We start from the raw sequence: 25,309 nt of genomic DNA, 5'->3' as shown, positions 1-25,309 counted from the left end.
ATGGGGGATGGTTTTTAAGGTCCTACGGAGAAAAAAAAATTGCTTCTCTATAAGTTGCTATCAAAACCGAAGGGTGTTAGTAGTGTCCAGGTGTTAATTTATGTATGTGGTTTGGGGTCTAAGGGGCCTGCCTGCTCCTTGTGAAGATCATTTCAGATGCTGGCCTAAGCTTTCTTTTCTCTGTTTTGTGATGTGTAGCCATATTTAAATGTGTTCTTTCTTTGTGGCTCTGTGAAAGACTAATTAGCTGGACACAAGGCTAGTGGGGAAATCAGTTAAACTCTTTCTGCAAATTCACACCACACGTGAGTATGAACCATGCTCCTATGCAGAACGCTGGCATAATTTTACGTTGCTCAAACATGCATGAACCAGTGTTGCTCCCATTTCTGCAGGTAGATGGTTTTTGTCAAGAAGAAGGGAGGAAGAGAATAAAGGTGGGGGTAGTGAGGAATAGGTAGCAGTTGAAAAAGCTACAGAGAATGTGAGAATGCATTATTATGTACATTCCTAGGATTAGGTAGGGTCTTCTCTAATGATGAAGTTCTCTACCAGTTCCAGGTAGATCAATGACTTAAAAGTTGCCTTATGTGTTTTGTCTACTCTACCTTTACTTTCTGGCAAATAAGTATTTAGACATGGGTATAAGGTTTGTCTCCCTTGATGATTTGATTTGAATAGTGATTTAAAATTACCTTTCCTTCTTCATAGCGAATCCAGACTCTTTGAGTGAGGTAAATACCTTCATGTGTCAGATAAGCACCTTATTCTTCACTTCCCAGTTACTTTAAGGGGGGGTGGGGAGAACTCCAGCAATGCTGTCAGTCATTTTAATCTGTGAATTGCTTTGTATTCTTACTACCAAAATAACAGGTCGCTTTTGAAGATACTATATATATATATATATATATATATATAAACTATCCAGATTTTTGTTAACCTAATCTGTTAGTGTAAAGGCAGTCGTTATTCTAAAATGGACTCAGTAAGAAGACTGCAAGAGGATGTGATTCCACATATGCTTACAGTGTATCTCAAAAGAGCCTTCAGATCCATGTATTCATTCTAATTATATTTGTATGATGGAGGAATAGAACAAAGAACAATCTAATATAAAGTCCTGCCTTTAGTCATCAGAGTAATAGATGCAGTTAAACTATGGCTCTTACATCACAACAGATTGCTTTGGGTTTGGGTAGAAAAAAATACATGACTGCAGTGTGTGCTTATGTATTGTTCTGAAAAGAATAATACTCGAGCCTTTTTGATTTGTTAGGAAACAGAAGTCCTCATGAAGAGCTGCTGATAGTTTGGAGCTGCTCAGCTGAGAAAGTGGAATTCATAGTCTGTGCAGATGCCTGCTGGTGGCCGGCAGAATTTTGCACTGCTGAGTTCAATGCAATGACAGGGCTTAATTGTATGATCAAGTAGGTTAAAGTAAAGGCATCGTTCTTGTTCTTACAACTTTTTTCATGTGCATTTAACGGTTTCATTAGGGCATGGTCAGACAGCTGCAGCAGGAGCTTGCTGATGCTCTTAAAAAGCAATCTATGTCAGAAGCTTCACTTGAAGTTACCACGCGCTACCGCAGTGACCTGGAGGAAGAAAAGCTGCGCTTGCAAAAGGAATTGGAAAAGGTTAAAACTAAGGTACATAATGTCTGCAACTGTATAAGTAAATCCAAGGGTGGCTGTTGAAAGTGGGAGTGAATGTTGTCGTAAAATCCTAGAAAAAACCTCGCCCGGATAGATTTAAGGATGGGTGAGTGAATCTCACTGTTTTATAAACTTGATGTCCGTGTCTTTGATGTGAGGCCACTATGTACTTACTTGGACAAAGGTTTGTATTTCCGAAGGTGCTTTGCAAATTAAACGGATGTTTCTATAGCTTATGGCATTTGGTTTGGCCAAGTAGGTTCTCTGATTTCTGAAGAACAGTAGAAATACTGGACTGCTGTATTTGGGCTTTTTTATGCTGCTTATGCTTCTCTCACGCTCCCCCAGGTAACATGTTGTCCATCCTGAGTGCTTTTGTAACATACTCTGCGCATGCATATATATATATATACATACACACACACACCCCTTTTTTCCCCCTTCTTTGACCCTGCTGTTGTTTGCCATCCTTAAGCGGGCATCTTGCAAGTGCACTGTAAGCTCTTTTCTGAGGCGGGGACCACCTTTTGCAGTGTCCTTACAAAAACTGATGTACGGAGGCCTCCGAGTTCCGAAATAGACAAAGATGAACTTTTTCATTCCTGTTTTCACGGAGCAGCAAACAAGTGGGTGGAAAGAGTGTCACGAGTCACCAGAAGGCTAGGAGGGGCAGTGTCGGTGCTTAGAACTCTCCTGTAGGAAAACAGCAGAGGGATGGGAGAGGCCAGTATAAAAGATGATGAAGTAACACAGTTGGGGTTGGTTTGCTAGTAGAAGTGGCCTTGGAATGTCCTTGAAATGATTAGTTCTTTGGGTAGAGGGTGTGTCCAGATATTTGCGGTGCTTGAATGCTTCAGCAGCAGTTGACTCCTCTATAGAAAAGCTCACCTGAATTATGTGGATTCTTACTGGGATTTTACAGCTGCAGGAGTTGGAAGAGCAGCGTCTTCAGTCTGAGCGTTATGTTCATGACTTGAAGACTGCCTTGGACAGTAAGGAAAGAGAAGAAAGAGTTTCTTCCCAGAAACTGCAGGACCTTCTGTTGGCGTCTTCTGGGACTAATACTACTATTAAACAACTGGAAGAACACGTGCAACGGTAAGAGAGGAACACAGTGAAGCAAAGTCTCTATGTTGCTTTCTGGGATTGTGTGGAAACAACAGGATAGCCTTGTTGCATGACAGCAAGTTGATACACGATTTTGAAAGATGCTTTTGGTTTAGAATCATAGAATCATACAGTTGGAATAGACCTATAAGGTCATCAAGTCCAGCCGTTGACCTAGTACCACCATGCCCACTAAACTTAGACCGTGTTATTTCGCGCTGTTCTTTCAGAATTGGTGCTCTGGTGGTAATAAGACCTGTATTTCTTTTTAAGCCTTGAAATTGAAAATGCCAGACTGGAAGCTACAGTCCAGCAACAAAGCGGTAGGATCGAAGCCCTTCAGAGAGACCTGCAAGCCTCTGCCTCAGTAAGCTACTCATAAACTTCCCTTTTTGTGAGCTCCTGAGCCTCATTGCCTGTATCTGTGGGGAAATGTTAAGATGAGGTTTTCCTGGAGAGCCTAGGGGAGCTCAGTCCCTACATTCTGCTGAGTAGAGGCTGCTCGGAAAGCAGCCTGGTCCATTCCCCAGCTTTCTGGTGTTGAGAATTTTCCCATGCTACTTTAGCAAGTCCTACTTAATGCTCTAAAAGGTAAGGATTTGACACTAATACACTGGTGTAACTCTTGTCTGCAAATGGTTGTGACATCAGATGCTGCTTCATACACTTGTCGCAATGTGTATCATTGAAGATACTCATCCAAGTTAACTCATGGAAATTCCACAGGGGATATTGATGCCAAGCACTTTGTGGTGGAGCACTGGCTGGCATCATCAGACTTGGAACCAAAATGAAAGTCCCCAGAGCCACTACTGTGCAGGATTGCTTTTCCTTTGGCCACTTGGGGGGTGTGTGTGCTTTTATGAAACAGTGAAGAGGAGTGCCTGTGGTACCACTTGCAGGACTTGGTGCGAGCCTTGGAATTGCACACTGCCGCTACACAGTGGTTGATTTTAGCTCAGATAAAGCGCTTTCGTCTGTGGCCTGTATGAAGCAAATAATTTTTGTATTGTAACCAGTGAACTAGGGTTCTTGTACCAATGTCATTTTTCAATTAGTGCTAAAGAGATCTTGACAATAACTACATGTGAAAGTTGAACATTTTGATGACCGATACTGACAAGAGAAGAGGGAAGGCAGTCATGATGCTGGTCCTTTTCCTGTGGTTAAAAGGGCATGATTTTCAAATGTGCTGCGGATGGGAAGAGCTACTCCTGCCTGTTTTCATTGAAGATTCTTTGTATCCCGCATGGAGTCCTCTCTCCCTGAAGTAAACAGCAGAGATGGTGATTGCTAGCAATTTCACAATGGTATCAAACTGAGGCCATTTTGATCATTGGTGCTGGAATAGAGGGGATGTGGTGTATGTAATATTTATTTTTGGTAATGAGGTGTAAACTTCAGTCTGGAAAGTCAGAGAGTGTCTTTTTGCTGCTTTTTATGCTTCTGTAGGTTCATAACCGCCTGGAAGACTTGATAACTGGCTTAGGGACAAGACAGGCAGCTGCAGAGAACCACCACCATCAGCAGGTATACGAATGGCTTTGTGGATGACGGTCTTAGACTTTGAATTTTTTGTGTGCAGGTAATTGATGAAAAGCTCAGGTGGACTGTGTACCCTTCTGGTTTTAGGGCAAGGCTCCCTCAACGGAAAAGGCTGTAAATTTCCTCGTTCCCCCGCTACTGTGTTTTTTATCTGTGGTGTGGTGTGCAAGATACTTGTGTTCATCAGCGTGATTCGTCAGATGAATTCTCTCCCCCATCCCACTGGGGGGAGTGAGCAAGTGGCTCTGTGGTGCTCCGCTGCCTACTAGGGTTAAACCACAGCGGATGGTGGATAGGATGGATGTTGTGGGCAGGAGGGAGATCTGTGATTGAAAGCCGAGAGAGGAGACTGGACTGGGGAGATCCATGTTACCTTTGCAGTTTTGTCAGTTCTCCCTTGAAACCATGTTGGCTTCCATTGTAAGACCCAGCGTTTCATCTGCTCTGTAAGGGCGACAACTTTCTGTACATCAGTAGACGTCCTTTGTTTTTTTTTTCTTTTTTTTTTTACAGAATGCCACTAAAATCATCAAGTCATCTTGCATTCTTTATACTTCACCTGAATCAGCAAGTTCTGTTCCACTCAAGTGCATCTGTTAGGCAAACCTTTGTCCCTTTTAGATAGAAACATAAATAGCATTGCCAATTTGAAAACATTTTTTTGCTCTCGGGAGATGTAGAGCTGTTACAGAAGCAGTGAGGGTAGGGCAGTTTCTGCTGTGGGCGCTAGAGGAGTGATTATATTGTGCAGTAGGTATCATTATGAAATCTGGAGGAGCTTTGGAAGAAAGTTGTAGGGTGATTTTGTGTGTGTGTGTGCCTGTTGTCTTACCCCCGAAGCTGTAACCTCACCTTTTCACTTGTAGAGTGTTCTTTCTTTCCAGCAGCTTCAATTGCTGTACTTGGTTGTGTTTCCTGAGGTGTGTTTTACACTCCACCTTAACCATAACCCTAGATCTTGCATGGGGAGAGGAGAGCTTAGGCCTGTTTCCATCTAAGTTACTGCTGTCACTTGCAGTGTTGTCTTTCCGGTGACCTCAATTTTTTCTTTTGCCACTGTTGCTTTCACAGATGCAACAGCAGAATGTGCCTGCTCTGACATCAAAGGACTCGCACAGCACGTGGGAAGAGCAATTGAAGTCAAGATCCCACCTGGAAGAGCGTATTGCTCAGCTTGACAAGGAAAAGGCTGAACTCTTGGCACAGGTGAACCCACAACATTCTCCAGACACCTAGCCAATAGCCAGGAGAACCATGTCCACCATTTTGTTGAGTTCTTGCATCCTTGGCTTTTGTTACCCCTGCCGTTCAGGCGCTGAGTACCTTGTCCTTTGGGGGTCATCCAGGAAGCGAGTAAAAGCTAGCTGGGTATCTTTGTGTAAGTTCTGGCGTGGTTCTGTTGGGCAGAGTTCCCAGTGTGGTTTGCTATCAGTTGAGCACATGGAGCAACACTGCACTTCACCAGTTCTTTCCTTGCTGCCAGCTCTCCCCTGGTTTGGCTGAGAAAACACCAAGAGGAGTAACAACATGTGAATAAGTACATACCCACAAAGAAGAGATGGAGGTAATGGCAGAGGGGAGTAAACCATTGAAGAATTCCAAAAGATCAAACTCCTCCACAAGCCCCTGTCTACTGATTGTTGAAGGTCGCATGAAAGCTTTAAATGAACTTGGGCTTTCCCATGCTGTGCGTACCTACATAACCTCTGCTATGAGCTGAGGAACTGCTGAAAGTGTTGTCCAGCCTCTTTTCCACCTTTTTGCCTTGAAGCATTAGAAGAGGGTGGCCTTTGCTTTAGTGGGGGCGTTTGTTGTTAGGTACTGGCCTGTTTGATGTGAAATCCGCAATGATTAAATGTTCTCAGGAATTCTGTCCCTTGGTGTTCTGTGTAACTTGGCTAACAGACAGAGACGTGCTGCAGCTTCTCTGTGGAGAAGACCAGTTGCACATACTGCAAGTAGAAACTGTTCCTATGGGGTGTGTGTCATGTGTCTTTTCTATTTTGAAAGTGTGAGAGTGAAAGAAAGAAAGTGAAGAAGCTGGTAGAGATGAAACGCCCAGTTGAACTGCGTCTGGACCAAGAAATGAAAAGAAACATCGAACTGCAGAAAGACTCTAAGAGGTAGGGCTGTTTCGCATGGTGAAGAGGTATCCCTGAGTAGAAGTCAAGCTGTCTTGAACTTTGGTGTAAAAATAGGTGTACGTAACTCTTTGTGAGTGAATTCAAGCCCTATGTTAGTTCTTGCAAGATGCTGCTGTACACGTGCCTGTAGTTTCCAAGAGTTGCCAAAAGAACTGCAAATGCAAATTGCCCTGCAGTTTTCCTGGAAGGGAAGTCTGCCTCTTATTCCTCTTTTGAGGTGAAAGTTGGACCCTCCAAGTGATTTGTGGCACGGGAGTGCTGGTTTTTCTCAGTAATTCCTGGTGTACCAAGCACATTAAAGATGAAACCAGCCATGTCTGTGCTCTTTACATGAGAGTCTGTGAAAAAGACCCGTTGTTCCTTTGCCTCATGGTTTTCTTGACTAATTTACTGTGCAGGTTGAAGAGGCTTCTAAACAGAGCTATGAAGAAACTAAGAGTGTATGAGGAGAGAGAGAGAGAGTCTCAGCTTAATTTGCAGGGAGAAATGAAGAACAGGTATTCTGAAATGGTCAATGAAGTTGGTAGATTGAGAACAAAGGTGAGCACTGGTTTGTTTGGGGTTTTTTGGTGGTGGTGTTTCTTCTTTTGAAACCTGTTATTCTTTCCCTATACTGCTTTTCGTGGTGTTGATTTTTTTTTTTTTTTTTTTCATGGCTGTATTTTGGAATTAATTGACTTTTCTTAATGCTCCTTCTACTGTTGTTACGGTAGTAGATGACTGACTAATGCTGATGTAGTTATCATTATGGGTAAAGACTAAAACTTTGTGTGCAAAGCAGTATCTGCAAGGGCACATCAAGGGTAAGCTGTTCTGTAGAGGAAGGGCGAGCCGAGCGTCGCAGCAAGGCTGGCAGGATCCGTGACCTGGCGGGCCAGGGAGCAGTCCCACATGCCCTCACCAAGCAGAGCAGAACAGGTCTGGTGACAGTCAGCAGGGTCCGCCAACAGTGCGGATCGCCAGGCCCATCCATGGGGCCACGCAGGCCTGCAATCCTACCAGGACATCGCGTCCATGGGTGAGGGCCGGGGCTGAGAGCACCGAGGCCTGGCACAGGCCTGGCTGCAGCTTGAGGCTGTGGCAGCATCTTCGACGCCTGACAGATGAGTTCCTTCTCTGGAAGAGAGGGAAGTAACACCACCATAGCTCAAACAACTGTAGGAAGTTGGCTTTGCCCAAGATCACCCCCTGAACCCTGTCTTAGGCACAAGTTGAGCAGGAGGCAGTTCAGGTTTTGCTTTTCCAAACAGTGTCGTTGCTTCCCGGGGCACGATGCGTTGAGGTGATGCAGAAAAAAAATCTGCAATTTATTGCTCACTAGTAGCTGTCACAGCCCGTCTTTCCCTTCTCATGGGGACCCAGAAGCAGACTTCCCAGAAGTGATTTTGAGGTGGCTCTGGCTGTTCAGCAGCAGGTAACCTTTTATCTGCTTCTCTGCTCGTTACTCGGATTTGTTGCTAAAGCAGCCACGTTTCAGAGCTACGATTGTTTTTAGAAGGTATTGCAGAATGAGTCGACTGCCTTTGCGGTGTCTTTTTCAGTCCAAAAGTTAGTAGCGTTTTTGTGTTTGTGTTGGAAGAGTTATTTTGAATGTCAGGGAAGTGCATTTCATTTAGGCAGTTTTAAATAAGTCTAGTGTTTCTACTTTCTATTAGAGACTCTTTTCAAGTGTTTACTATGCTAGTTTCCTCCACTGTTTTTTTGGGGTTTGTTTTTTTTTTTTTTTTAGAATAAAAGACAGGACCTCATGTTTTATATTCAGTAAGTATAGGAAAGGTATATTTCTGGAGTGGGGAAGAGGAAAACGGAACTGAGGTTGACCATTGGGAACTATTGGTTTTAATACTGAGTCAGCAGATGACAAATACAGTGTCAATGGCCAGCCCCTTTACAGATTTTCACAGAATTGAGTAATATTAAATCCCTCTGAGTTCCTCTTTGGGGTTTTTTGCTGTCTACAGGTTGGTGAACTTTCCCAGCAACTGGAAACAGAGTCTAAAAAATGCATGGAGGTAGAAGCACAAAATCAGGACTTGCGAGAACAGTTGTCCACCATGCATGGGAACCAGGAAAAACTGGAGAAGAGCAAATGCCAGCTGAAAGAAGAGGTGGCTAACCTCAAACATCGTTTGGAGACTAACATGGTGGATCGCAGCCAAATAGAACAATATAAAAGAGAGATGGAAGAACGAGCTGGCCAAGAAATAAGACAAAAACTACAAGAAGTCAATCTATTTTTGCAGGTAAGTGCATTTCTTGCTTGTGTTTGTAGTCTCCATTGCACACTTTGTCATTTTTTAGTATTTTATTTTTCATTGCTGATGGCGGTGAGGAGGCACAGTTGCCTCACTGAGTAAAGGCAGGTCCTTGAAATTTGGTACGTGCCGTTGACTGGCCGGGAGAGTTCTCTTTTTCTTTGCGGTGACTGGAAGTGCATTATCTGCTTCAGACGCAGGCAGCCTCCCAGGACAGATTAGAGCAAATCAGAGCCAGTCATCATGCATCACTGAGAAACCAGCTGAAACACAGAATTAGAGACCTCGAATGTGAATTGGACAGGATAAAAAATACACAACAAGACAGTATTTTTCAAAGAGAATCAACACAGGCAGAAGTGGAAAAGTACAGAGAGCTGTACTTGGAGGAAGTAAAAATTAGGAGATGCCTAGCAAATAAACTGGAAAGGTAAGTCCATGCTTTTTTGCATTTTACATTTTACTCATGCATTTTCCTCCTAAAATCCCTCTTCTACATCTGGTCAGCAGGATGTATGTAAGCTTAAAACGGCATATTTGTGAGGAAAGTACCTTAAGACCCTTCTGCTTCATTAGAACTGTCTTCGTTTCTCTTTAGTGTTCCAGCAGTAACACCACTGATCATGGCATTAGCAGGGTATTGTTAAGTTGATGGCATTTTAACAGACAGCCTTTTTGCCCATCTCTAGTAATCTCCTCCTCTTACTCTGTCTATGGCAGAAAAGATAAATTTCACATCCTGTTCTGCTGGAGTAAGGATAGGCCCTGCAGGGAACAGAATTTGGTTCTGTGACACACACAAAAAAAATCTCTTCCATTTTAGCAGTGTGTCTGAGGTTTGAGCTTTCTGTGGGAAAGGGAGGGTAGCCCAGAGTTCTTACCCAGGTGACGTACCCTTCAGAAGAAGTTGTGTAAACACATTGCATCCACAACTTGCTTTGAAGCCCTAACGCTGAGAAGTCCTAAGTGTTGGTAACTCTTGCTGCTCCTTGCAGGTTGTATGACTTCTTAGAAACAGGCTCTCCAAAAACCTCAGGTCAAGTGATGTTCTTGTTTTGGATGCTCATAATCCCTTCCACTTTCAGAAGTTGAATAATAGTCAAAGACCTGGAGATTCACTTTGTGACAGTGTTACTACTGAAGATAATTCTTTGTCTGCTTCTGAATGTTTCAGAGCTAATGAGAGACTAGCAGAAGCACACGCTAAGCTCCTTCAGGAGCGCCACAGAAGCAAATCCTTAATTGCAAGCAGCATTGTCAGTGGAGGTCTGGCTGCAAGTCCAGTTCTGTATTCAGCTGAACTGGGACATCTTGGCAACAATTTGGCGCTGAACAGAAGTCTCAGTCTAGGAGGAAGCTTCCTAAGCTCAACCGGGAATGCACTGGCATCAAGAAACAGGGTTGAAGCCTACGTGGCTAAGGTAAACATTTGGAAATACTGTTCTCAACTACTGCTAAAGAGTATCCATAAGCAGGGTTATGCTTTTTAGACTGAAGTTCAAATCCATGTATAGTTCCAAACCATACAGTCTAATATGTGAAAAGATTGCACAACTGTATGTGGCAGGGGTGAAGACTTTTGGTCATCAGGATTGTGCAAATTTCCAAGAGTGCTCAAAGACCAAAAAATGCTGACATCTAAATAATGAACTGTGTAACTATGCTCTTTTACAAGAGAAACTGTGACAAAGAATACTGTGGCATAAGAAGTTCCTAGCTAATCTCTTCATTGAATTTTAATGTATAGTATGTATGACTTCTTTAAAATGGCTGTCTTTATGATGAGTGCAAAATCCCATCAGACATTTTGGGTTGAGACACCTTTTCCTTCTTTACTGATCCTCCTTCTTCGCTGGAACTTGTTTTAGTACGTTAATATCAACAAAGGGATGCTTCAAAAATGGGACGATATGAACAGGGTCACATAACTTCTCACTTTAGACATCAGTGCAGGACATATACTATGCATAGGAGGCATTTGTTTTTGCAGTTCCTGCTATATGTTACTACATGAAAAGGTAGAGTTAACTACTCCTCAGGAAGTCTTCACAGCTTTCTAAATTTGCAGCGATGCTGTAACCTCTGCAATACATCTGGTCAAAGTATGCACTGTAATGAGCAGTCGGTGTGGCAGCACATCCTTCACAGAATGGTGAACGTTATAACATCATATCATGAGATTTGGACACCAGATGTCAATAGCTGTAATCAAATTCCCACCTCGCATAGGACTGCGGCATGGACAAGCTTCTCTATTCAGTCAGCGTTCTCATCCCTCACGTATTCTGTCGTTGAATGAATGTGAGAAGGTGAGGTGTATTCGCTTGCTTGTAAGTCCGTCTCAGTTCAGTGGTCCCCCCCACATCGGAAAGAACGCACGTAAACCACGTGTCTACGTACTGCACCTGGTTTAAGAGAAAAACAAACCAACAAAACCAAAAGGGACAAAGCAGTGTAGGTGATGCGTAGCAGCGGCAGTGACAGAGATGAACTTTTCTGTGTCCCTGTGAATGTGTGTTTTCAGCTCAGACGGGTGGACATTTCAGAAAGAACTTGGGAGGCAATTAGTACTGCACCATCTGCAGGGGCTGTTCTGCAGGCAAGCAGTAGAAAAGAAGCAAAATTCAGGGACCCACTGCAAAAGTGAAATAAAGAGAAGGCTGGGACAAGGGCACAGAAGGGGCAGGGAGCAGGCAACAAGTGAGGAAAAGAAAGAACAGAGAGATGGGAGTAAGAAGAAGGCAGCAAAGGAGGAAACCAACCCACTTCTAGGAAAATAGCTGCCCGAGTTTAAAACAAAAGGGTTAACAGTTGTGCCTTTTTTGAAGAGGAAATGTTAAAAAAAAAAAAAAAAGCAACCCACAGCTAAGGGAAAGAAAGTGGGAGTACTCAGTGCTTCTTAACTGATTTACAGCAACATTCTTCAGGTAGCCCTTTCCATTTTAATTTTCCAGAATTGGAACTCTCTGGGCATCTCAACATTTTGTCAATATCAAGATACCTTTCTTGGTTTACTAGCTTCCCTTACGTATGTTACAGAAATTAAATATTTTAAAAGGCTATTTCATAGCCTGTTGTTTTTATCCAGTTGCTAATATATGCAGAGATCTATCTATTTCAAATCATTGTATAGGCTGCTTCAACATTTTGTGAAAAATGGTTCCCAAATCTGCGCGTGAAAAACATCTGCGCTGATTCCAAGAAAAGCGTGTATGAGATCCAAGAGCAGTGATACTGTTCTCACTCAGCGTCCTAACTTCAGCAGCACTCAAAGTTTCTTTTCAGAGTGTGTGTCTTACATTTCGTGATGGATTGCGATGCGGGGGAATGCTTTTAGGTTTTGGTACTGTTTTGTGAGGCTTCATTTTGAGGGTTTAAAGAAACAACCAAAAAATACCCACCAGCCTTGGGCAGACTCTCAAAGGAATTGAAGAACCATTATGGTTGACATTTCCCCAGTCTCCAAGTATTGATGTCAGATATTGGGTTTTCTTTTTTAGTTTGGGGGGCTTTCTTAGATACCTGTATTTCTCCTTCCTAGTGCAGTTCTGTTAGTAGAACTTAGTCCCCTGAAGTTCTGTCTGATCTTGCTTACAACCTACAGAGACTCTTAGTTTGTTGTTACCAGAGGAGCTGAGGATAATTCCCTCTTACTAAGCACAGTTTGTCTTCTCAGGATTAGCTTCTAATTCTAGTAGAGTATTAAATTCAAAGGTTCCTTCCTTGAATGAAGGTGAGTAAAACTGTTGCTAAATCCTCAGAGAAGTTACCCATTTCCTTCCATTTCTACAAGGTTCTCTTAAGAAAAAGCTGGCCATCTCAGCATGCCTGTTTTCCCTCAGTTCAAGCAGAAGGATGGTCTCTTGGACTCAGAATTATCAGTATGAATTTATCCCTCCTGTTACTAAATCCAGATGCACAGCCTTTTGTGATATTTCTTCCTGTAATCACCAGTTAGGGAGCAACAGAGGCTAATTGTAATGGCACTGTCTATAGCCTCAAATCACTCAATGTTCAGTGTATTCGGGAAAGTCTTAAGACCTGATCTTCTCTATCGGAGTCCTTCAGAAAGAAGAAACAGGGTTCTCAGAAGTGCAGTAGTTGCTAGAGGACATGCGTCTTCACTTAGAACTGCTGGCTTAAGTTTCCTCAGCGGGGTGCAGTATATCATTAAAGTGTTTGAAGCCGTACTGTATCTCTGAGGAACTGAAAGTACAGGATTCCTGACATGTGCATCTAAACAGAGGATTGAATTGGAAAATAAGGCTTTAAATCAGGAAGTAAGAAAAGGGAAAAACTGTATGTATCCGTCTGCATACAGTAACGGGTGGTGAATCTCGATCAGTTACCAGACTCACAGTCTGTGCTGTCACTTCTGCAAGAGTCCTGTGTCATTCAGTAGCCAAGTTGGAGCATGAGGAAAGAATTCAGAGATAACAGTTTTAGTCTGTTTTGAAGCACTTTGCCAGCTGTGCTGCTTAGTACTCTGCTTGTTCACCAGATTCTTTAAAGACAGAAGAGTTTCTCTGTCTCTAAGCCTTTTCTTCACTTCACTGTTCACTTCAATTATGCCTCAGATTTTTTCCAGTAACTGAGTTCCCTTCTACAGAATTTGTCTTGCCTTTAAAGTCAAGCTGAGCTGTGCCTTGGCTGGAGATTACAAGTGCTCCTGCCACTAAAGCTCATAATGAGAGCGAGTTAAGGAGCTTAAATTGCAGTGTGCCTCAGGTAGTCGTCTTGCACTTCTTTTTTTAGTCAAAGCTCCCTGTACAGATTTGGTGTTTCTCACAGTAGCTTCCTCAAGGTGAGAAAGGCTATTTGAAGTAGAGGACATGCCATTCTTAAGAGGAGGGTGTTTATGTAAATTCGGTTTGTGCAAAAGCTTTGAAATCTCTTCAGGACAAGGGAGTGAAAATACTTCACACTACTGTTATTCAAAATGCTGGTATTGATTCTTTCTCCATGCAAGTGGTGGGAGAAGGACTGGTAAGTGATGCTGATTACAAACAGGAGGAAGAAGTGGCAAGTGGACACAGTTGCTTCTTTTAGATCTAACTAAGGAATCTGGAATTTAGAGGCTTGAAAGATTTCACACTTTTCCTAAACCCCTACTTAACATGAGAGGCGAATGTCAGTGATGATGCATACAGCCTTACATTTTGAAGATGGTCATGTTGCAAGCTCAGCAAAAAATGAGCGTTTTATTCTTAAAAAAAAAAAAAGTAGAGAACTGTGTTCCATTACAGAATAGCCCCTTCCCCCTTATCAAATATATATACTACAGAAATTAATAACCTTGAAATGGAAGCGCAAAAGTATCTTGAAAAATACCCCAAAAATTGATATATAGACACAAGCTCATTAACCAGTAAAATCCTAATCACATGCAAATGTCTTTGGGGTTTTTTGGTTGTTTCCATTTTTATTAGAGCTCCAGTAATGAGGAATAAATTAGAAGTACTTGAAAAAAATCTGTGCCTCTAATTACAAACAGTGCCTGTAGCGACTAGCAGTTCGTTATGTTCTGGAAGGAGGTTGGCTGCAATTTGTTTCGTCGTAGGACCTGTGTCATAAGAAGGATGTATGTGTGTATTGCCTGTCCTTTACACAGGAGTAAAGAGATCTTTGTCAGGGTCTTTTTGTCTTTTTACCATGTGGTCTACTGACTCCCAAACTGCTTATGAATTGGCATGTCACCACCCAGAACTGAACTGAATCAAGCAGATGTAACACAGATACGAGGTAGTGTTAGTGGTCTGTGTACAGTAATCTGGGAACTGCTGCCTTAGTCCATAGACTAAGGCAAGGAATGTCTGCTGAAAGCACTGCAAGGGGATTCTGGGACTGGAGTCCTGTTGTTAGGTTTAACCAATGTCAAGTTCAGATCATAACAGCTGTGCCAAAGGCTGGTGAAAATGAACGTGGGTGTCTTGACACAGAAAATAATAGTGAACTCTGCTAGCTGCAGCCAGTGTGGATTAGTGGATTTGTAACACCAGTTTCCCTAGATAACGTGAGAAAGGGAATTTCTGCTCCCTTTCCGATTTTGTTTTCCATCTGCACTCTTGTATTTCAGCACTCTTTTTATTGTTAGCTTTTTTTACTTGCTTCATTTACATATAGGACATGTTCTTATTTCTCACTGAAGACCTTTGAACTTAAGGCCGTTTTTCTTTATTCTTCAGCTCCTTAATCAAAAATCTGTGCTTCTCTCTCTCCTCTGCAGCCAGATACATGACAAGGTTTGTAGCAGGTATTGTTTAATGTTGCGTGATATTTTATACTGGAAATGTTTTCTCTATTTACACTGTTAGGTTTTGATTGAAACTTACTGATGCATTCAAATTTTCCTGATACTGCAAATATTTTGAACTTGTTAGCTTGTCCAAGTGAAAGAGTGACAGCTGCAGAGTACTTCCATGCTTTATGTATTTGTGATGTTATGGCTTCAGTAGTAGTTAACCATCTAAGATGTCAGTGTAAGGATTTCATCTGTTTTAATGGAACTCCTTTAAACTACAGGAGTAGGCTGGTTTACCCTCCTTGCCCGTTCCGATATTCAAAAAGTTCTTGGTAGTAACAGCCATTGTGTCTGGAGTACCAGTACTGTTCTGAAATTGAGCCCCTAGACTCTTGAGTACCATTGCATGGAGCCTTAGAGGATCCAGCTTACTCTGCGCTCAAGCAACCCATGTGGGTAAGTCAACACCACTCTCTGCAAAAGAATTATTGAGGTGACTGCTGCAAGGGAGCCCAGTATCTTACTGCCTGAAGAGATCTTCAGTGAGAAGTACCTGCTCGGGAAGTTTGGGATAGTCAGCTGTGGTGCCTTTTCCAGGGGACTGAGGGGAAGGAAAACAGTGGAGGCAAGTTGTTGTCCTCAAAGGTGTATTTTGCCTGGCTCTTCATGGCCTGTTCAGAAATCGGCGTGTTGGCTCTATATCCACCTATTTCTCTTTCCTCAGTCATGGATGAGAATCATGAAGATGTTAATGGAATGAGTAAGAGGAAAACAAGATCTTTTTCTTCCCTTGATTCATCCACACGTGTTGCAGAGGGTCCTGTGGACCTTCTGGTCATTGTGAAAGCTCTGGAAACCAGAGAAGGTGGCTGCTTCTAACGTCTCAGCTACTGCTGCTTTGCCTAGGATTGATCCTGGGTTTGGGTGGTCTTTTGGTGTAGGCACTACTTTTCCTGCTTTTTTTATGTTACCGGTGTCTCATTTCATGTGTTAGGGGGTCCCTTCTCCCCAGGATTTTGCTGCTTCTTGTACCAACTTGAAAACAATTAGAGATTTAGGGATTTGGAGCATCCTTCTTTGTTATTCTTTCAGCTCCATGCTCCCCTCTTCTAGCTGTGAAGGCACAGACTATTCCAACGTCTTACCACTGAGTGGTGGTTCTCCTGGGAGGAGCTGGTGATTTTGGTTGCAGCTGTTCCTGTAGTCCTCAGGAAAGGGCCTTTCTCTCCATACGTTAAAGTGAAATTTTTAAATGATTTTTAATGAAATTTTTTAATGATTTTAAAAAGATTTTTTAATCCTTATGTTAAGATGAAATTTCCTTTATTTTGATTTGTGCCCATTCCTCTTGTGCTTTTACTTGGCACCACTGAGAAGAGTCTAGCTTCATCTTCTTTACTGCCCCCACCAAGTATTTATACACATAGATAAGGTCCCCCCAAGCTTTTTCTACTCCAGTAAAGAGACAGTTGCAGCACTCTCAGCCTCTCCACCTAGCTCGCGTGGTCCAAGGCCTTCAGCATCTTCATGGCCATCATAGGCCTGGAAGCTGTGTGGCATCTATTTTGAAATTCACTTCTCTGTGTCACAGACTTGATGGAAAAAATGTAGGAGTCACAAATGTCATCAAATGTAAACAGCAGCATATAGTGCTTGGACTATGACTCTTCAAAGGATCTGATTTCTTCTTATGAAGACTTTCAAGTCAGAATCATGAGTGAGAATAACTTAATTGGTAGCAATAACCACCCCCTAGGCAAGAAAGGAGTTAAGTGCTCTTTTCTAGGGATCCAAGCTGATCTCGGTTACATAATAAAACCCGCAGCACTGGCTGTGTAGAAGCTGTAGCCGTGGCTAACCTGTCTTAGTACAAAGTTTGTGAGGAAAAACGGGGTATGTTTTTATATTTTTATATGTGTGTGTCATGGTGTTTGCGATAACAATAGAGAAAAATCTTGGCATGATCTTATGGTGGAGAAAAGAAGAATATTGGCACATGCTTTTTTCCTATACAATGGTATGTGTCAGTCCTGTGGCAGCTGCTGTTGCACCTCTTTTTTTAGGAAGTTGCAGAAGCCATCCTCAACTGAATTTGTCCCTATGGATGGCATTTGTGTGTATCTCAGCGTTTAGCTGACGTTCTGCTCGTGTATTTGATGGCAGACTTTAGCCATACCTTTGCTGTAATAACTCCCCTGGGCTTTCTCCTGAGTATTTTTTAAATGCCCACTTATAATCTAGCTGGTGAGTTACAGATCGTTTTGTGCTACAGCTGATGTTGCTCAGCAATGAGAATATTACAGCCTGGCTGACCCAAGAGTTTCTCTTCATCAAAAATCAACCCCCAAACCAAGATATCTTTATTTGGGAAGACTTTTTTAGTTTTTATCATGTTATGTGTAGGTTTTAAGACTGTTTTAGAAGTTTAATATTGCAAAAATGTAACTTAAAATATTAACTGTGTGTTTTCTGTATAATTCTAGGTACGGCGGGAACTGGATGAAAAAATCACGAAAGAACTTGAACAGGGTAACGTGCCACTATGAGAAGTGTTTTTTAAGAAAAAAGATGACTGTTCCTAGCTCTTGAAAATAATGTCTTGAATTTGTTTCTGTGCTAAGCACAGGGGTTTTTCTTCTGGCTTTCCAGTTTAGACTTGAATGTGAAAAGCTCCTGCGTACCAAAATACTGTGTAGAATGTTATGCAGTTGCCTGAAGAAACACCAACTGCAAAGAAAATTAACCCATTTCCCCCACACAAATACACCTAGCTTCAGGTGAAGTCACCTTTCACTAGAATTACTCCTCAAGCACAAACATCAAACATAAAAGAAGCCGTGAGATAAGATTTCTGTAGACTTCAGCCGTCACTTCTCCTTCCATGTACATCGGTTGCATTCAGCACTGAACCATACACACTCTCTGCTGTTAGTTCTTGATTTTTGCTATGTCTCTTATTCGTTGCTTCTATTTGTAGCTTACACGTTGCAGTCTTTTTGAATAAGCAAGATGAATATAATCAGTGACAAAAGTGATCTTTTCCTGAAGAAAGCATATATCAGCAGTGTTTAGGCAAACATGAGATGAATATGCATATCAAATACGCTCTATAATAGGAGGCAGGTGTCCAAAGAGGAATTCCACCTATTTCATGACACCCGTTCCTCCAGAGTCACCACTTTGCCGTGGCTGGTGCTATTTCAAAGCAGGTAGCCCCTGAGAGCATTTCCTTTCTGTTCCTGTATGCTTTTAATCGTATAGGGAGTGTTCAGCTGTAGCTTCGTAGCTCTTTCCGTGTGTCTGAATGGACACAAAGCCATTGCCTTGCACCCGTGGGCATTCTGAAACGTAATTGCCCATGTGTTGGGAGTCATAGAGTATGTTTGGTTTGGGGACCTTGCCTGAAAAAGGTGGCTGGAGAAAGGTGGCGAAGGTGGGTTTGCTTTCGTTGGGTATGTGTTCTCTTGGGGGAGGAGCGGGTTTTGCCAGGGCGAGTTACAAAGACGCCCCTCGGAGAAGGTGCCAGGCTGGGAGACTTGTCCTGGCCTGACTTCTGTGCAAAGGTGTTTCACAGGCAGATTCTTGTAACAGTTGTCACAGCGAATGCAGAAGCTGGTTTTGAGGATTAGTGTTCCAGTCATCACTGGTTCCAATAAATCACATGTTTGAATGTTTAAGGCAAACAGATACTTGAGGGTGAAGAGGTCTGCAGGGGGATAAATTTAGCTCTGGTGTAAGCAGGAGCCGTTTGTGGCTTCCCCGAAGATGTTCAGTGCGTAGCCTCTGGAACTTCTGTCACTAGCTTTAGCAATACTGTTGACTGAGAAGCAAACGTAAGGAAAACGTCTCTTCCTTTGTGCCAGGCCCTTTCATTGATATGTTCCCTTGGAAGTTTTAAAATCTCTTTCTCTCCATTTACCCATGTTTTTACAGTGACTTATTTGGCCCTGTCTACTGCAAAAGTAACACTAGGCATCTTGTCTCTTTTCTCCCTAGCCACTGCTGAACTTGAAACTGGATCTGCTGGAGCTTCTCCCATGGTATCTGCTGATGGCTCTTCAAATAATTTCCATGTTGATCAGGATCCCCTTTCCAGGGCAATACAGGAGTACCGTGATGTTCTCAATAAAAATTACCTGATTTGAACAAAATGCTATGGAAAGGCTCTGGAAATCATTTTGTTTACATAGTGCATCTATGGTTTCCCGTCCCATGGTTCAGATGTGAAAACGTGTTCATTGCAGTCTGAATGTAACTCCTAAGTCTATTAAATGGATGTCAAGCACATTGCACTTACCTGTTGGTTTATTGATGCATAGTTCTTTTGTTTTGCACTCACAGTAAGAACCATGTCTATTTTTTGCTGACTAGCAGATTGACTAATCTTGATTCTTGAGCTCGACAGAACTGTCAAAAGGTTTCTTGTTAAGGTAGGTGCATTATTTTGCTCACTCACGTTCTGTGTTTTAACAAAAGCATTCCCTTTGTTCTGTTTAATCCTTTCACTCTCTATGTTTTTAATGTTTCTGGTGTTATTTTAATGCTTAGGGCATTATTTGATGTGCTTTGAGCCCACTGCTTCATTCCTGATGCAGTGAATAGTTCTGCTGATAAAGTTTTACCAGTGTTCAAGCTGGAGAATAGACCACTTTACATTGCTGTCACTTTATACACCTTAGCTTTAAAATTATGGTGAGTGCATAGTAGTGCCAAGAAAGTTGTTACGTGGTTTTTTGGTATGTTTGTTTTGTATGGCAGAACCACAGAATGGGAGAGGTTGGGAGGGACTGCTGGAGGTCATCTGATCCAGCCCCCCTGCTGAAGGGGTCTGGGCTGGCTACTAAAAAAAGGTAAAGACCACATGAGAAGTGCATTCTGTGAAGTCCTGAATGCATCAGTACATGCCTACGTGTAGCCTTCGGTGCCCTCCAATGATATTAAAACTAGGGATCTTTTTTTCAGTAAGAGATAATATGGTTTAATTTTTTATAGCAAGCTATTTTTCATGCTATGTTCTTCAGTTTATACAGGGGCAGAATGGTATTTGCGAGTCTTGCAGCCAGCCAGCCACTGGTACCATCTCAACAGCTTTAGTGTCTTCAGGTTTGTCCTGGGAGAAATCAACTGAGTGGATGCTTGAAAATGGAGGGGAGAGGTGTGATTTTAATGGGCATGCTGAACTGCTCGCTGGTTTTCAGTGGTGACACACTATCAATAGGAATCAAAGAGTATGATGTCCGTTGAAAAACTAGCCACACATGGGGATCTTCAGGGTACTTTCTTGCAGAAGGCTGACTGTCCCTCCATGAGGCAGCCTCTTTGCTGAAAGGGTCTGTGCAGACATAATCTGTTCACGTACAAAGCTGAAACACAGGTCTGCATATCTGTCTCCTTGGCATAAATGCCAGTTCCTTTAAACGTGCAGTTGTGCACCTAGAGTCAATCTTGTGAAGCAAAAGAAACCCTGCTGAGGCCACGCTTTAGTTCCCGAGGCCTGGAAGATGTTGTACTTGATGGCAGCTGCTGGGACCAGGACCACCCAGGTCTGGCCTGGAGGTGCCTCCCAAGCACTGAGCTGCAGCCATGAGCAGTGATGGAGCTGTGGTGTGCAGAGGTATTGCCAGCACGAGCCCAGTCCCACCACGCTGGAGCAAGGCAAGTAGGGTGAACCTGAAGACTGTGGCCCGGTCCAACCGCAAGTGCAGATTAACAGGCACGTTCCTGGTCACAAGAGAAGTGGGAATCTGTCCCCAGGTTAAGGTCAGCATCAGGATCAGGCCTTGTGAGGGTGACCAGGTTTGGGTGCAGCCCCAGGATGGCTGAGCAGGGTCATGGGGATGGGTTAGGCTCAGACATCGTCTCGTGAATCCTCAGTGCTCATGAGGCACAGGCTTGATACAATGCCAAACCAACACTGAGTCAATCGGCTTTTCTCAGCAGCACCAGCTCATCCAGTCACCTAGGATTCTTGTCGCAAACCTCATTTCTTGTTGCCTTGAACTCTTGATTTAGGTACACTATCCTACAAGAGGATCAAGCACATCTGCAGCCCCATTAGTAGCTCTTGTTCTTTAATCTGGAATCTCATTCATGTGTTTACAGTTCATCCTAACAGGGCCATCCAGCTACTCAGTACTTACTGTGAGCAAGTTGTCAAATCCAGTAGCCTGATGGGGATAGGACAGTATGAAGATATGTATAGCTACAAAGATACATATATGCATACAGATGTGTCTGTGGACATAGATACCTAGATATAGGTACATATAATATGGGTCTCTCCAGCAGCTGGGCACAGACACTCATATCTGCCCCATAGCCGAGCTGTTAACTAATCTTGATGATTTCACACCTCAACCATGGGGCTGAGGATTTCCTGGGGCAGCCCTGGGAAAGGCCTGGACATCAAGTCCCTTCCTCTGAGGCCCTAGTTTGGGTTCCTGCTTGTCCTTAGGCCTCTTTGCTCCCCTGGGCTGGTCCAGATGGGCCTTTGAAGGGCTGATGGCTCCTGTGATGGGCCTGGGTGCAGCTGGAGCAGGGTATTATACTAGTGTCCTTCCCCACCACCACTGCCACCATCATCATGGTCTCTCTGCCTCCTTTGGGGGCGAGCAAGCAGAAGAGCTTTTATCACGTAACCCAACACTTAACTCCTCAGTGCCTCAACACCTTCCAGCATGCACATGGGTCAGGTTTCTCACCATTGGCACTTGTACCCATTATTTTACCCATAAAACCCCAAGTAAGTAGCAAAAGACCTTTGGCTGGCATCAATTTACACTCTCTGTGGCTGTCCCAGTCTTCCCTCATACCAGGGTCTGTTAACATTGCTGTTTGCTCACTGATTTAATGTCTAAAACAGAATGTGCTGGTTTTGGCTGGGATAGAGTTAATTTTCTTCATAGTAGCTTGTTTGAGCTATGTTTTGGATTTGTGCTGGAAACAGTGTTGATAATACCAAGATGTTTTCGCTGTTGCTGAGTAGTGCCTACACAGTGTCAAGGCCTTTTCTGCTCCTTACACCACCCCACCGGTGAGAAGGCTGGAGGTGCACAAGAAGTTGGGAGGTGATGCAGCTGGGACTCCCAGCTGACCAAAGGGATATTCCACACCGTATGACATCATGCTCAGCATATAAAGCTGCGGGGAAGATGAAGGAAGGGGTGGAATGTTTGGAGTTATGGCATTTATTTTCCCAAGTAACCATTACCCAAGATGGACCCCTGCTTTCCTGGAGCTGGCTGAGCACCCGCCTGCCGATGGGAAGCAGTGAATGAATTCCTTGTTTTGCTTTGCTTGCATGTGTGGCTTTTTCTTTACCTATTAAACTGCATTTATCTCAACCCATGAGTTTTCATACTTTTACCCTTCTGACTTTCTACCCCATCCCACTGTGGGGGAGTGGGTGAGTAGATGGGTGGTCCTGAGCTGCTGGCTGGGGTTAAACCACACCACAGACTAGCAATGCAGAATGCTTAAAGAACAAGCAGTGTGAAAGATGACTCCTTAATCCACTTATAATGTCTTTGTATGCTTTTTCCTAGTAGAGATAGTTTGAAAAGTCTATGGAAATCATCATTACAATAGACCTAAATGACAGCCAGAAGCACACTGTGCAGGTGCTGGAAGGTATTGGGATACCTAGAAAAGGCCCCTAGGAGACGCACTTGACAACCAGTTATTCAGCTTTTACTGTACCATCAGTTTGACTTATATCTCCTTTCACCCTTCGGTTACATATTGCCAGCAGCAGGTGGTGCTCACTCTTTGCACCTGCAAATCAAGTTGATAACTATATTCCTTGACACCATCAACCTTGAATATGCAAATTGCTTTTCACTGATAGCATCGCTTTTCCCTAAGCTTAAGTACTGCTTCAGCTGAGGTTACTGTAATAGCTGACCATTCTACTACCTATTACCTATGAGAAATTATTCATCATTCATTCTTACTATTAATGTAATCACTTCTATAAGCATGGCAAGGACTGTTACATAGGCAAGCAGCACAGCCCATGTCTTACTCAGGATACTTTGGACCATGTACTAGTTAGGCCTTATGTGCACAGCTGTGTATCACAAATGACAAGGACAATTTTCACTTTTTATCTTTTCTTGCCAGTCCTGTTTTAACTGTAGAAACTGAGTACAAATCTCACCTCACAGTCCCATCCCCAGACATCTGTAGCAGTGCTTCTATGTAAAAAGCTCTAGGCATCTTTGTAAACATCAAAAAAAAAATGCCTCCTTCACATTTATAAACACTTATGGCATCTATATGAACACTGCTTTCAGTCACCTTCTTTCTGACAAACTGCCAGTTGCCATAGCCTTAGAGAAAAGTCTCTAGCTGTATTATCAAAATCCTGTGCATTCCCTGTTGCACGAATGAACAGGTATTATCCAACTCAAATGCTCCTCTTTAATGGCCTTTCATGAAATGGGATTGTGCTTACAGAATTCTAGAGCATCAAGGCAAAAATAACCCAGTACATAGCTAACAGTCCTTTCACAGCAGCTAGGTAGCCACAGCAGAAATTATTTACCAAAGAATCCTGAAACACACAGGCTCACTCCAGCTTCCTTTTCCATACAATTCTTCAGACCAACCTAAATCAATTATGTGTCTTTGTATTTACTGTTAATAAACGCAAATTGTTTTATGCTGTCCTCTAATTTTCAAGAGTTGCAGGGCTTTATCCTGGAAATGCACCCATATTTTGGAGAAGCTGGACTTTAAAAAACCTGGGTTTTTTCTTGGCATCCACAATGGAGCTGAGCCTTCTTCCATCAAGAAAAGGATATAGCTGGTGGAATTGGGGGGCAGGTTACCCATTTATTTTAGGGCAAGGAAGAAGTTACTTTGAACACAGGCTGAATTTAACCTCCTCTTTGTAAATGACTGGCTGTATTACTTTCCAATTTTATTCTTGAAACAAAATCCTGCACCTGCATTTTGCCATCTGTTATATGAGGGGCCTGAGTCACCATCAGAAAAATCAGCTTTCATTTTGGACGTGAAAGACAAGACGTGTAGATGTTCTGAACACGCAGACAGGAGCAAACAGAAAAATATGTAGCAGAAGCACAGGGAAAAATGATGGATCACTGGCTTTTGCAACTTGTCTATACTTCATTATGTCTAGATTATCTTCGCTGATGAAGCCTTCCTTGGTGCTGTAGCAGAACCTTTGTCATCTTAGAAGTTTCTCACTTCAAGTTGCTAAGGCTCAGGTGGCCCATGGCAGAGTGCGTGGAAACTTCAGTGCTCACATAAACAATGCTCAGCCGTTTCAAGCCCCAAAATGATGAAGGGCATTGCTCCAGGTACATCTGTGTGTTGAAGCGTGGCATGAACAGTAGGGTAGCCTGGCAATTCCCTTTCAGCTAAGGGCAACTCTGCCAGCATCTGTGCTTTGCTACTGAAACTCAGCAAAAGCGTAAGTAGAACCAAACCCAAAACTCTGACATACACAATGTGGTTGTAGAGCATCGTACGTGTCTTTTAGCCACAAATAAAATGGTATGACTCCCGGACTGAAGTTTGTCTGTCTTACTGCTTTCTGCACGGCCTGAAAAATGCCAGAATCAGAAGTTAGAGCATAAAACTCACAATTACTTGACGGATGTTATAGACTGTGCAAGATGTTAGACTAGTCTCTAGGTAAAACAGGGAGCTGTCCCCTTCACCCACATAACAATCATCATTTAAATTATAACAATAGCTAACTCTACCAAATATTTGAATTCTGTTCCACTTCTCATCAAAGATCGTTTCCTCTTGGATGCTGACAATTTTAATTGAATGTGAGCTGACAACTTTTCAGGCAAGCAGTCTTGAAAATCAGAGGTGCAATTCCAGAGAGCAATCTTACCCCATTACAGTTATACAAAAGAATCTTAAGCCTGCCTTTTCAAAGACCTTGAGCATTTGCACTTCCTAGATTTAAGCTGCACTTACGCCTGACTTTTGTATCCAGGATGAATTTGGACAAGCAGTAGGAGAAACACAGCAAAAAGCAAGAAGGCTGTTTCCGTTTGGCGTTGATGAGCACGCACTTTCATGCATTTTGCACTTGTAGTTTAGTCATGGAAATCACTCTGCACGCTCCTACTGCTAATGATCTCATTGTTAGGAGAAAGGCGGGCCCCAGCCCTATTGACTGTTTACATCTTAATGTGCCCTTGTTTTGAAATCTATTTCCAAACTAACAGAGGTTCCATTGTGTGATATTTCCTCGGCAGCATCACACATTTTCAATCAGCATCAGCTCCTTAGCCATAATCACTTCCTGCCTTGGCTTCTGTTCAGCACTGCAACTCACTGCAAAATAGAACTCCTGTAAATCTGGTCTGTATACAT

At 42.9% G+C, this 25,309-nt stretch overlaps 1 protein-coding gene across 3 annotated transcripts in view; it reads left to right on the top strand.

Annotated features, from left to right (window-relative positions):
- Positions 1 to 19,092, top strand: part of LOC104342944 (uncharacterized) — a 56,621-nt gene extending 37,529 nt beyond the window's left edge. For 2 of the 3 annotated variants that reach the window (XM_086473160.1, XM_086473155.1), the window contains 12 exons: positions 1,497 to 1,649; positions 2,578 to 2,753; positions 3,036 to 3,129; positions 4,215 to 4,292; positions 5,379 to 5,513; positions 6,318 to 6,430; positions 6,850 to 6,991; positions 8,413 to 8,694; positions 8,901 to 9,136; positions 9,881 to 10,127; positions 17,431 to 17,476; positions 18,944 to 19,092. In XM_086473160.1, coding sequence (XP_086329286.1) covers positions 1,497 to 1,649; positions 2,578 to 2,753; positions 3,036 to 3,129; positions 4,215 to 4,292; positions 5,379 to 5,513; positions 6,318 to 6,430; positions 6,850 to 6,991; positions 8,413 to 8,694; positions 8,901 to 9,136; positions 9,881 to 10,127; positions 17,431 to 17,476; positions 18,944 to 19,092 — 1,851 coding nt within the window. Of the gene's footprint in view, positions 1 to 1,496; positions 1,650 to 2,577; positions 2,754 to 3,035; positions 3,130 to 4,214; positions 4,293 to 5,378; positions 5,514 to 6,317; positions 6,431 to 6,849; positions 6,992 to 8,412; positions 8,695 to 8,900; positions 9,137 to 9,880; positions 10,128 to 14,891; positions 14,949 to 17,430; positions 17,477 to 18,943 lie in introns of all 3 variants that reach the window. The other variant, XM_086473167.1, reaches the window with a different exon arrangement.
- Positions 19,093 to 25,309: the final 6,217 nt, after the last annotated feature.

Source organism: Leptosomus discolor, chromosome 1 (genome assembly GCF_034619465.1).
Source record: "Leptosomus discolor isolate bLepDis1 chromosome 1, bLepDis1.hap2, whole genome shotgun sequence".
NCBI classification, from domain to species: domain Eukaryota; kingdom Metazoa; phylum Chordata; class Aves; order Leptosomiformes; family Leptosomidae; genus Leptosomus; species Leptosomus discolor.
This window is presented reverse-complemented; position numbering and strand designations above follow the sequence as displayed.